General features: G+C 37.6%; 1 protein-coding gene across 1 annotated transcript in view; it reads right to left on the bottom strand.

Moving 5' to 3' along the window:
* Positions 1-5,816, bottom strand: part of LOC107750113 (P2Y purinoceptor 13-like) — a 9,811-nt gene extending 3,995 nt beyond the window's left edge. Inside the window, exons 1-2 of the mRNA XM_016565378.1 lie at positions 5,809-5,816; positions 4,722-5,431 (exon numbers count right to left, since the gene is read on the bottom strand). Of these exons, the coding sequence (XP_016420864.1) occupies positions 4,722-5,423 (702 nt within the window). The 5' untranslated portion in view covers positions 5,424-5,431; positions 5,809-5,816. The remainder of the gene's footprint in view (positions 1-4,721; positions 5,432-5,808) is intronic.
* Between the last annotated feature and the right edge of the window lie 7,066 nt (positions 5,817-12,882).

Raw genomic sequence — 12,882 nt, 5'->3', positions numbered from 1 at the left:
ATTTTTGATTAGTAATATGCATTGCTAAGAACTTCATTTGGACAACTTTAAAGATGATTTTCTCAATATTTAGATTTTTTTGCACCCTCAGATTCCAGATTTTCAAATAGTTGTATCTCATATTGCCAAATATGAGATACAAATATTGAGGGTGAGCCAAATATTGTCCTATCCTAACAAACCATACATCAATGGAGAGCATGTATAAATCTCAATAAAAAAAAAAAGGACTCTTATGACTGGTTTTGTGCTCCAGGGTCACATATATGATCCTACGATAGATGAACTGATTCAGCGCTGCACTTCCTTCAGTCACTGAACTGAGAAAACTGATATGCACATACATGAACCGAACACTTGAATGAAGGGGCCAAATTAAACTTTTTATGGTTTCTCATTTTGTGTAAAAATGTGAGTTGATTAAAGGGGTCATGAAATGCATTATATATATATATATATACACACACAACAGTCAACATTTGAGCGGTGAGTGAATTCTGAACAACTTGAACACAATGGCTAATCTTGTGTTTGAGAAATCAAAAGAAGTGCCTGTGACTGGCTACCTTGCTCGATGCTATAAAAAGAAACTTTGGCACTCTCCAGAGTGCAAACACAAGTGAGCAGTTGAGTGTTTGCCAACTCTGTTATGCCAGTATGCTATTATTACAGTTCCAAATTAGGGTTTTCTTGCTTTCGTTTGAGGGGGCTTTTCACTGTGTGAGAAAATAGACATGTGGCGTGAAAGCATGAGAACAGTGTCAACTGCATGAGTCTCATGCTGAATGTGTTGGTATAGCCCTGGTACACCACTGTGCCACAAAGAAATCTGTACACAAGCTTTTACATATTACACTGATCTCAGGTCATGATGCTCATGAAATTAAGCTTCCGATTTTTATATTATGTTTCTCAAGGTTAGTTTTTAGAAAGCTATGGAATACATATAATAATGTTGTATGTATAGTTTGTTGCACAGACCGATTGTTTCACTTCATAAGACCTCAACATATCATCAGGATCTACGGGTATTAATTTGGTGTTGCCTGATATGCTTCTTTTGAGAACCAAATGAACCATACCAGAAGCTGTGACAGAATTTGGCATGTCAGCTGTACAGACAAACATAATTAGTTATTGTTTTTTAAAAAGTTCTTTAACACTCTTTTTCTTCCATTCGATATAAACCAGTACCCAAAATGCATGTAAAAACTAATCAAATTAAAGCTGATTGTTTTACATGCCAGCCTCTTCTTGTCTAAGGAGGCACTTCTTGGCTAATGACATGAATAAGGCTGATTCTGCACAGCTGGAACATGTATGTTTGAATTTGAAAACTACTTGCCAATTGCTTAAGTGTGCATTCAATGGACACTTTACCATCCCAAGAGGCTACAGGAGACTATTTGTGAATGGCAGTGAAGCAACACAACTGATGCTGACAGGTCACATAACAGTGACAACATGGTGAATAGCTGCATTACCATAATTCCAAGATGACAACATTTGCATGCCACACCACTCCCTGCACATATTTAAGATGGCAGTGTGCATCTACTCATTCAGATTTGTTCTAAGGAGCTGAGAATGCATCCTGGCCATCCAGCGGGTGTTCAAGGTTGTGGCAGGAGGGATGTAAAATCTCCTAAAATCTCATATGTGTAAAATCAGTTAGGTGTAGCCCAGCCTGCAGCTCTACAAATGTCTATCAGAGAGGCACCATGTGACAGTGCCCAGGAGGCAGCAACACTCTGAGTGTAATGAGCTCTCTCACTCAGGGGTATGGCTCGAGTTGCATATGGTATGCCAGCGTGATGGCATCCACTAGCCAGTGGGCCAACCTCTTTTTGGAGACAGCCAATGTTCCCTCTAAGCACTAATGTTCACTTCTTAAGAAGAAATAATATGCCACGCACAGGACAGATGCAAAATCTAGTAAACGCGAAATAATTGCAATGCTCGGGCAAACCGCTATAGAGTTGGTGCTGCTGTAGAGTTAGAACCGGTGAATGTGGTGTACAGGTTTCATAGAAAGTGAATGATGTTAACCAAGAATCGAATACTTTAATGGTTGAGGACAAAATAACTCAACACAAGAGGCAAGGCAAACGCAATGACGTGAAATAAAACGTCATCATATTTTCAAGAAAATTTACGTTATTAAGTGGTGGAAATAACAGATAATGGGAGGAACTGACTTGAGAAATGTTTCAATGGTATTTTCTTTTCCTTTTGCCTCTATATAAAGCACATTAAAGTAGCGTTTATAAGTGCAGCTGCTTTGTTTACTGCAGTAACCAAGGAAACACTGTATCACTGCTGTTCCATAAGCACCACCTGCTGTCAGAGAAGAAATCTGCATTTTAATTCAGCCCTTCTGCTGTTTGTGTGTGTGTGTGTGTGTGTGCATGCAGGTGTCTTATGTACCATACTTTTTCTAAAGTCAAAGACTCTTCTGTTTTTGCTTAAAATCTTTAAATTATACAGTCTAATTCAAATAAAAAACAATGCCCCGGGACACCACGGACCCTGGGTGCACCCGCAGCGGAAGACGCGATGAGTATGTCATGATCTATAGTGTCGAACGCAGCACTAAGATCAAGTAAAACTAGCAATGAGATACAGCCTTGGTCTGACGCAAGAAGCAAGTCATTTGTAATTTTAACAAGTGCAGTTTCTGTGCTATGGTGGGGTCTGAAACCTGACTGAAATTCTTCATAGAGATATTTTTTTTGCAGGAAGGAGCACAATTGAGCGCAGACAACTTTTTCTAAAATTTTATGCATAAAAGGAAGATTTGAGATGGGTCTGTAATTTGCCAGTTGACTAGGATCTAGTTGTGGTTTCTTAATAAGAGGCTTAATAACCGCCAGCTTGAGTGGTTTTGGGACGTGACCTAAAGACAACGACGAGTTAATAATATTGAGAAGCGGTTCTTCTGCTACAGGTAACAACTCTTTCAGTAATTTAGTGGGTACAGGATCTAACAGGCATGTTGTTGGTTTAGATGCAGTGATAAGTTTATTTAGCTCTTCCTGTCCTATAGTTGTAAAGCACTGCAGTTTATCTTTTGGTGTGATGAATGAAGCTGAAGTGTTATCATCTTGGAATTACAGTAATTATAATATGACATGAATGCAGCTAATGGAACACATCTGAATTGTATCCATACTACCAGGGCTTGACAATAAAACCCACCAACACGTCAAAAGCAGGTGGATTTCATCGGCGGCGTGTAACACGGTCACTCTCACTAGCCAAACAAAGATCACAGCAGAACAGCTGTGCATCTCTGAGCAACACATATCACCATTTCATTACTGAACTATTCAGGGTATTTGAATGATTAGGGTGAGTCAATCATTCAATAACCCATTCATAAAGACAGGCACTTGCTTCATTCTTGAATGAATCAGCATCTGAATTAATTGTTTGAATGAATGGCTCAATGACTCACTTGCTGCTGCCTACTGGCGGTTCACTTTCATATTTAAAAGTAGCTATCATATTTTTATATGATATTTTATATATATTTATATAATATATTTAAAAGTAGTATCATTGCATTTTTTTACAGCATTTCATATTCGCATATTTAAAACTGATTTAAAGCACTAAGCTCATAACATTATTTACGCAGTTGTTATTTTATATTTATTTGTTATTTTATCAGTTGTTATAGCGTAAATGCATTCATTCCACATTTCAGCTTCATTAAACTGTCTGCATAAATGCGTCTAAATGCCACTTCAGGTACTTCTGTTTCTTCCGCAGATCTATTTTGTCGATACCGATTTCATTTGATTGGTATCAGCCCTATAGTGTCTTATTATATTAAGTGAAATCATTAATAAAATGTAAGAATTTGATATGAAAGATGATGCATACATTTAATAAGGTTAGGGGAAATATGCCCTTTATATAGACATAAAATGACCTGGAAATCAGTATAAGTACATTTTAGTATGCAGTAACTTTAATCATATAAAGCATAATTTCCCAACAACAACATTGTGGCCAGTGAAAATGCTGAGTGGCTAGTAATTTTGGAAAACCACTAGCCACAGTGGCTGGTGAGCAAAACAAGTTAATGTCAAGCCCTGCATACTTCTAAATAGCTAGAATAGTTTGGTAACACTTTAGTATAGGGTCCAATTCTAACTATTAACTAGTTGCTTATTAGCATGCCTATTATTAACATATTGGCTGTTTATTAGTACTTATAAAGCACATGTTCTGCATGACCATATTCTGCATCCTTAATTCTGCCCAATACCTACCTTACTGACTATTAATACGCAAACAATTAGGAGTTTATTGAGGCAAAAGACATAGTTAATGGTTTGTTAATAATGAGAATTGAACCTTAAAATAAAGTGTGACCAAATGTTTATTTTTTGTATTTATTTATTTATTTTTCCGTGGTTTGTTTCAAACCAAATTTTGTATTTTGTATGCAGCTCATGTCTCCATTAATCGTCATCATTTCCCTGAATTAGAGTTTCCCGCCCCAGTTCCTGGAGGCAGACCAACAGCAACATTTCTGAATTGACGTTTTAGTTTTAACTCAAATCTAAGACCTAAAATGGATGAGTCAGATAAGGCAGACATCCAAAATGTGTAGTGTTGGAGTGATTATCTCCCATTACCTGCATCTTTACAGAATGTCAGTGTTTGCACTCTCAGGGGTGCATAGAGAGGTAACAGAAAGTGCACTATACCTTAGATGTGGTCTGTTTGCTGGCAGTGTCACTGCTGCTTTGTGACGCACGGTACGATTCAAACACTTTCCTACTGATGAAGGTGTAGCAGACGACCATAAGTGCTAATGTACCCCAAAAAACAACCTGGCAGAAGTAATTAAAGCCTTCATGCCACAGGAGTCCCATCTTCCCCTTCATCTTGGTGCATCGCAGCTTAGCACCAGAGGAAATCTGTGGCATGTGGTTACTTAGGATAACGTTTGGCAGAGCCAGCGACAACATAACCACCCAGACAACTGCGCACAGTATCCGACCCACGCTGACCCTCTGAAGAGCGCATTTCCCAAACGGATGCACAATCTTTAGGTACCGGTCCAAGCTGATGAGTCCGAGGAGGAGGATGCTGATGTACATAGTGGTATAGAAGAGCACAGCTGAGTACCGGCAATGAAAAGCCCGGAGCTGCCAGGAACCCAAGCCCGCATCGGTCAGTGCCTTCACAGGCACAGTAAGGGTCATCAATAGATCGGCCACGACTACATTCTTCAGGTACACGACAAAGGTTGAGGTGCTGCGGATTTGGAAGAAAATCCATGCGGCCAGACTGTTCAAGACAAAAGCCACCAGAAAGAGAGCTGCGTACAGGCAAGGGAAGAGTACAGACGTTACTCTAGTGTCCCTCTCGCACTTGAGTGAAGCGTTCACCTGACTCGTGTTCATCTTGATGCCTGGAGGAAGAACGTCAATACAGCTGAACGCAGTATTGGAAAATACTTGAACAGTTTATCCACATACAGCTACGAACAGCACAACTACATTTATATAATAGAAAACAATGTATGTTCAATGGGAAAATTCATGAGTTATGATGAACACACCAATGCACTTTACAAAGAATCTCCCGTTCTGTTTAATTCTATTGAAAAACCATTGCTAAAGCAAATAGAAGAAACCAGAAATAACAAAACCAAAGTATGCTTATAAATAATGACAATGAATTTTGACACATTGCAATTCATTTGGAGAGGAAGTGGAAACAAATACATTTCTACACACACAGACATATATTACAATTACATATATGCATGCGAGAACAAACACTCACCAGGAAAAGCGTTTTAGAGACTTGTGATAACAGCTCAAAGAGGAATTAATAAATGGCTTAACACTTTCCGGCAGCTGTATCCACAGTGCAGTATGTGCTTCTGTGTAACCACACACACACACACACAGAGAGAGAGAGAGAGAGAGAGAGAGAGAGAGAGAGAGAGACGTTGTGACTTAGTTTGGACATACCATATACTTCTATTGACTTTATATAAAGATAATTATAATTACCACAGACTAAACCCCACCTTAACTCTAACCACCCAAAAACATTTTATATATGGTAAAATATATTTATAAATTGTTGTCTATTTGCTAACAATTTTTGCATTTATTTGTTCCTGTTTTTTATTTTTTATTATTGAGGACGTCCCTGGATGTCCCCCAAGAGAGGTTTCTGTCAGATTTAGCTCAGTGCTGGGGACAATTCCCTAAATGTTTGCTAAGTATGCACACAAACAGATGCACAGTTTTGCACATGTACACACACACGCACACACACGCATGCACACGCACGCACGCACACACACTTTCTGCATTGTTGATGCCTAGAAGCATTTTCTCATCAGACCAGCAAATCTCATCATATAGAGTGGTGAACCTTTTTTTTTATTCACTCCTAGAAATATTTTTTAACCATTTTTATTTGTACACACAGTTGGTAACATTATATAGATAACTGGCCTCTTTGCACTATATGACAGAGTGAGGGCAGACAGGAAGCAAATGTGAAAATGTTTTCTTTACTTTAGTTTTTAGCATTGCCTGTTCTAACCCGACTTGTTGCAGTTTTCTGGTAGCTCACCTGCAGTCAACTGCTTGACTGGTACAGTACCTGAAGGGAACCATCGTACATCCAGGACACATGCTCATTCTCTCTCTAGTCCTCTAGCCAGCACCACAGTAGCAGTGCTTACACATTTCCCTTTCTCTTTTTAGAAGTCAACAAATCGTATCAGTCTTTGTGTTCTTTACGTTGCTTCGCTAGAGTCAGGTTCATCACAGATACATTGGCCCTCTAGTTCCAGGGAGGTGAAGGCTAAGGAAGAGCTGGAGGAACTGGAACCCGAGGTAAAGCAGTTGGTGCTTTCAGCATTCGAATGCACCCCCTGTGGTTTGTTTGTGTTTGGTTTGTGGAATTTAAATGAACCACAACTCTGTGAGTCTTTGCCTCTTCCTGCACTCTCACCTAACTGTGCAACATCAGTATTAACAACTGCAGTTTTTCCAAATTACCACACTTGTACCGTAATACTGCAAACCCAACTAAATTTTGCATTCCCTAAACAGTATCTGTTTCCTAATACTGCATTGTGAAAAAGGCTTGTTGCACTTCCTTTGATAGCAGCTGATGCAGCTGTTCTCAGCAGTCACAGAGTCTGTCACATGCACCTCTGTAATGGCTTGGCTTGTCCACCAAATTGGGCAAAAGTAGAAGGTAAAGGACAGTGAGGATCACTGGAATGATCATTGGAGCACCATTGTCCACCATCCTTATACAGCTCAAGGGCAGTAAATACACTATGTAACATGTCTTACATACTGCATTTATTATGTCTTCAGAATCCATGGTCTTAACCGTTTCATGTTTGGTCTCGTTCTAAAGGTCTCTGTGCGATTGGTAAAATGGTCTCAGTTTCACAGCAGTCACTTACAGTATGTTGTGAGAAAGATTGAAAACGTTTGTAGAATTCTGTTCTGCTGCTGAGGGGTGTGTCCTCCTCAGGGTCTGTGAGAATGTTTTCCTGTCGCTGGTCAGATGTGACCCTTGGTCATGAGATCCTAACAAACCAAAAGGTCTTTTTTATGTTTTAAATTACAGCTGTTTTGAAGATTTCTTTGTTCTGGTCTGGGTATATAAGTGAAATTCCAAAAAGCTATCTGGGCATTCTGTAACCAGAAAACACCCACACAGTGTGTGAGTATTCAAAATATTCAAAATAATCAAATATCTAAATTAATACATCATTGATATTTGTGATAATTTTTTAATTAGAAATTCTAAATAGACTAAAATTGACTTTTCCAGAAGTCTATGGATGACATAAAATATTACATTTTGAATAAATATTTAGTTTCTTCTTGTTTTTGTTCAAGAAGAAACATGTACATTGGGGTTTTTTGTCACACTATATGTTCATTGCATTATTTTAGTTTTAGGTGTGTTACCCTTTGTCTGTTTTCAAAGATGGTTTCAGTGAGTTTGAATTTGAATGTAGTTTGATCAAACTCAAACTATTTTTCCGGGTTCAAAAAGGTGAACCCGTCACTTAATTAGTCACTTAATTATCTCATTAACTTTAACTCTTTGAGGACTTGGGATTTGACTTGAGACTTGCTTGTGACTTGAAAGGAATGACTTGGTCCCACCTCTGGTGAAATCAGCTTCTGAGTTCATGAGTGGAATAAACATATGGCAGGACTTTTACTTTCTGACCCCTGGACTTTACACCTCTGGTCTCAAGTCATCCTAGGTGTATATGACTTTCTTCTTTCAGACGGATCCAATCTGAGTTATATAAAAAAATATCCTGGCTCTTCCAAGCTTTATAATGGCAGTGTTATTTTTCAGTAGTCCAAAAGAAGTCAAATAAAGTGCATCCATCCATCATAAAAAGTGTCCTACGTCATCCGCCGGAACGGCGTTCTATTGTAAACGCACGTACGACAGTTAGCGGAAGCTGCATATTGCCATTTATGAAGTTTTAAATATGAATATTTTCTTACAAAAATGCATCGATCTGCTACAGGAGGCTTTTATTCACCCCCCGGAGCCGTGTGAGGCACTTTTTTATGATGGATGTATGTGCTTTATTTGACTTCTTTTGGACTACTGAAAAATAACACCCATTCACTGCCATTATAAAGCTTGGAAGCGCCAGGACAATTTTAATATATCTCCGATTGGATTTGTCTGAAAGAAGAAAGCCATATACACCTAGGATGCCTTGAGGGTGAGTAAATCATGGGGTAATTTTCATTTTTGGGCGAACTATCGCTTTAACTGTGGTGGCTGTGACAAGGGATGTCGAAAGTTAGCAGGGCAGGGCAGGTGCTCTTGCAGAATTAGAACTTAAATGCTTAATTAAAAATTGATGACATGGGCTGAATTTCAGTAAAAACTAAAAACTAAAAGAAAAGGACAGTTCTACCCAGATTCTGCCCAGATCACACACAACAACAACACTGCAAAAAAAAAATCAGAAGAATTAGAAGAATCATATGCTCAGTGTTACATCTCTATCTTTACAGAGATGTGTATCCATTTGACACATTTTAGTTTTATTTCTGTATTGTTTTTCTCAATTCCTATTGATCAATATAAACATGACTTGCCCTCGTTCCCACAGTCTGCAAGACAAAAACTCCCTAAACTGGTAAAAATGAAACCAAGACTCAGTATGGGGAATTCATCCTGCTTTGGCTGACATACTGAAAAACACTGTCTCGATCGAACTTACTTTCTGCTACTATTAGCTACTATTTGAACATTGCTGCATATATGTGGTATAAATGCACAACTGGTAGATGTGCACAAAATGAAATATCAGATTTTACAAATAAAACAGAATTAATTTCTAGCCAGTTTTGCACAATTAGTTTTAACCCTGCATGGTGCAAAAAAAGTTTTTGCACTCAGTTCTGGTGCAAAAATACAGTAAAGAAGAGAAAACATTGTTCATGTGCTAAACTTGCAGTTTTCTTTGACAGACATGCATAAGGAGATCAAGCAAATGGGAATGGAATGTCTTCAGCTTCATATAAGGAGGAATTCTTCAGTTGTATAATTATTAATGAGAAATATTGGCAACACTTCAGTTTAGAGACCAATTCTCACTATTAACTAGTTGCTTATTAGCATGCATATTACTAGCATATTGGCTGGTTATTAGTACTTATAAAGCACATATCGGTCTTTGTCAGGTGACGTCACACTCACGAGAATCATCTGAGCTCCCTAAATGGTAAGTTAATCATTAATTACTAGTGTGTTTGTGCTCAACTAATGCTTAATTGTGAACAAGTTAACCATTAATTAATGCTTAACTAATGCATTATTCTGGACCCCTATTCTAAAGTGTTACCGAATCTTTTATCCAAAGCAACTTATAAACAAGGAACGTCACATGCAATTTGAGCAACAATATTAATAGCACACTATGCCGAGTTTAAAGAATAAACAAACAAACAATAAGAGTTAGTATAGTGTCTGTGTTTATGAAGTGAAGTGAAGTGAAGTGACGTGACATGTGGCCAAGTATGGTGACCCATACTCAGAATTAGTGCTCTGCATTTATCCCATCCAAAGTGCACACACACAGCAGTGAACACACACCCGGAGCAGTGGGCAGCCATTTATGCTGCGGCGCCCCCCACCTACAATCCCTGCCGGTACGAGACTCGAACCCATTTATGCGCCCGCGCCCCCCCCCTACAATCCCTGCCGGTACGAGACTCGAACCCACAACCTTTGGGTTACGAGTCCGACTCTCTAACCATTAGGCCACGACAAAGGTAAGATCACATTAGTACCCTGTCGGGTTTTGTTTACTATAGTTCAGCGTAGGTTTGTTTGTCTGCATGCCAAATTATGAATGAACATAGCTGTAATTTACGTTTCTGTGTATTGTTTGTCATCATTAACACGTTATCTGTTGATTACAAGCTAAATTATGAATGTGAGTAACCATTATTTTCATTTTTGTAATGAGATTACTGTATTCCACAGTTCAAAAATGTTTTCTGGGCATGGTTTTACTATAGTAACCATAGTTTAGCCATGGTATTTTAGTAGAATCACAACAATAAATGTACTATTGTTGTTACTGTATTGGGCATTATATTTGCAGTACAGCCATGAAATTGTAAATTAATATCAATATGCCAAGAACAGTAGGATTACTACAGTTTTACTATAGTAACATCATTGTTTATATATATATATATATATATATATATATATATATGTATGTGTGTGTGTGTATATATGTATGTGTGTATGTATATGTGTGCGTGTGTGTTTATTTGTGTCTGTAATAGAATTATTGCTTTTTGTAATACTGCTATGTTGTTGTTCTTGTAGAGAGCACTGTTTCTTCACTGCTTGTGCCCTTGCTGTCATCTTTTCCTGGAACCCAAGCAGATCCTCAGACAGATACAGGTAAATATCTGACACATTAACAACACCATACACAAAAGGGTTTCTGCAAGTTTTAAAGTCTTAAAATGTCTTTAATTTACCCACAAATTAATGCCTTAAGAAAGTTTTAAATCAGAGCAGAAAGTCTTAAATTTATAAAATGATGGCATTAAATGTAGGATGCAGCAAAAAGTGAATGAATCTCTTCCTCTGTGTTTTGTCTTGTTTTCCAACACAAATATCAAACATCTTTCAGTCAAGATATGTTTATTTCAGATGCAAATGTAGAGTGAAGTCTTGAAAAATGTAATAAAATTAAATGAGTTTACACCTAAAACAATAACAAATATTTGTCAATGAGTTATCAAAACTTCCCTTTAAATTAAGGTGACTTTTTTGCCAAATGGCAGATATTAGTTCTTGTTTTAATCACAAAATCACTTTAAACAAGACTTTGTATTTCATGTCATGTTGTATCTCCAGTAAATGTATCTTTATTTAAGAATCTTTAGGCATTTTCACTGGAAAACAAGACAGAAATACTGAGGAAGAACATCACTTTTTTTCAGCATGATCTGAACGTACAGAAAAAATATACTGTATTTCCATATTCTAGTGTCTGAGAGCAGAGTGTTTCAGTGCATTTTTGTAAAATGAATTAAAAAATTATGAATATCTGTTGGAAGTTGTATTTTCAAACTCATTGTGTTTCTCTCCAGACATTTACATTTACAGAACATATTTGTGTTTTTCCTCATTGGTTCCTCAAATTTGATTTACTTGGTCTTAACTTTACCTTCATAAAATCTGCAGAAACTCTGTTTCCTTGCACATTAAACTAAATATTCAACTTGTTGCAGACACCACTGGTGCACTGCCAGTGCCCTCGCTGTCCTCATATGGTTCCCATGTGGAGCCTCGATCAGAATTTTCAGAATGCTGAAATTGATTAAATTTTTCCCCTCTGGGGGTTGGGGATAATATAACCATTATTATATAATTATTCATGTTTTCATATAACCATGTAATGTATACTACTATTATTTTACTGTATTTACTTTAATACTAATCATTTATTCATAATAATTTGCTTTGTTTTTCAAAAAGGCAAGACACAAATTACTTACTTTGCAGCTGTAATGTATTGTTTAATTTTAGAATTTTGTTTGATGAAAAGCACAAAGCTGAGTAAAATAATGGTTTAGACCTGTGTGAGTGGGATTCGAACCCCGGTCCAAATAAAAGCATGAAAAAATCTGATTGGCTGTGGCATCATTTCCACTCTTTGGCCAGCTGTTGAAATGCTTCAATTTCATTGGCTGTCAGTGAGATACTGTCCACTATACTAACGAGGAGTTGTGCATATTGTACTTATGGTTGTGGTTACTGTAGTTACTGTAAGTGCTTGTGGAAGAGCAGCTGTTTCTTGGAAGTTGTGATGGTGTCAGCAGATCAGATGGAGGTTGGTAGCTCATTCCACCAAAGAGGAACACAGGGTTCCCATGGGTCTTTAAAAACGTCATAAGGCCTCTTAAAAATGTTAGGCTTTTAAAAATTCTTGAATAGCTCAAATATTCTAGAAAGAAGTCTTAAATATTATTTTCAGAAGACTATTATTGTAGATTAATGCATATTCACACTGCTGAGTTTAAAGGCAGTCACATAGACTTTTCTCCACTGACTTACATTCACACGCATGTGAATGCAGAAAAACAAAAACAGTTTCATATTCACATTAACAACGCCCCTTAGCTGTTAGAAATTCACTGTAAACCATGGCTTCTTGGGGCTTATTGCTTTATTACATGTTTTGGAAAATTGCACAGCAGACAAAAATGAGAATATATATGACTTTTTGCCAGACTTTTATGTCACATACACACACACACACACAAACACACGCGTGTGTGTGTGTGTGTGTGTGTGTGTGTG

The sequence above is a fragment of the Sinocyclocheilus rhinocerous genome, unplaced genomic scaffold, assembly GCF_001515625.1.
Source record: "Sinocyclocheilus rhinocerous isolate Xijiao unplaced genomic scaffold, SAMN03320098_v1.1 scaffold722, whole genome shotgun sequence".
NCBI lineage: Eukaryota > Metazoa > Chordata > Actinopteri > Cypriniformes > Cyprinidae > Sinocyclocheilus > Sinocyclocheilus rhinocerous.
This window is presented reverse-complemented; position numbering and strand designations above follow the sequence as displayed.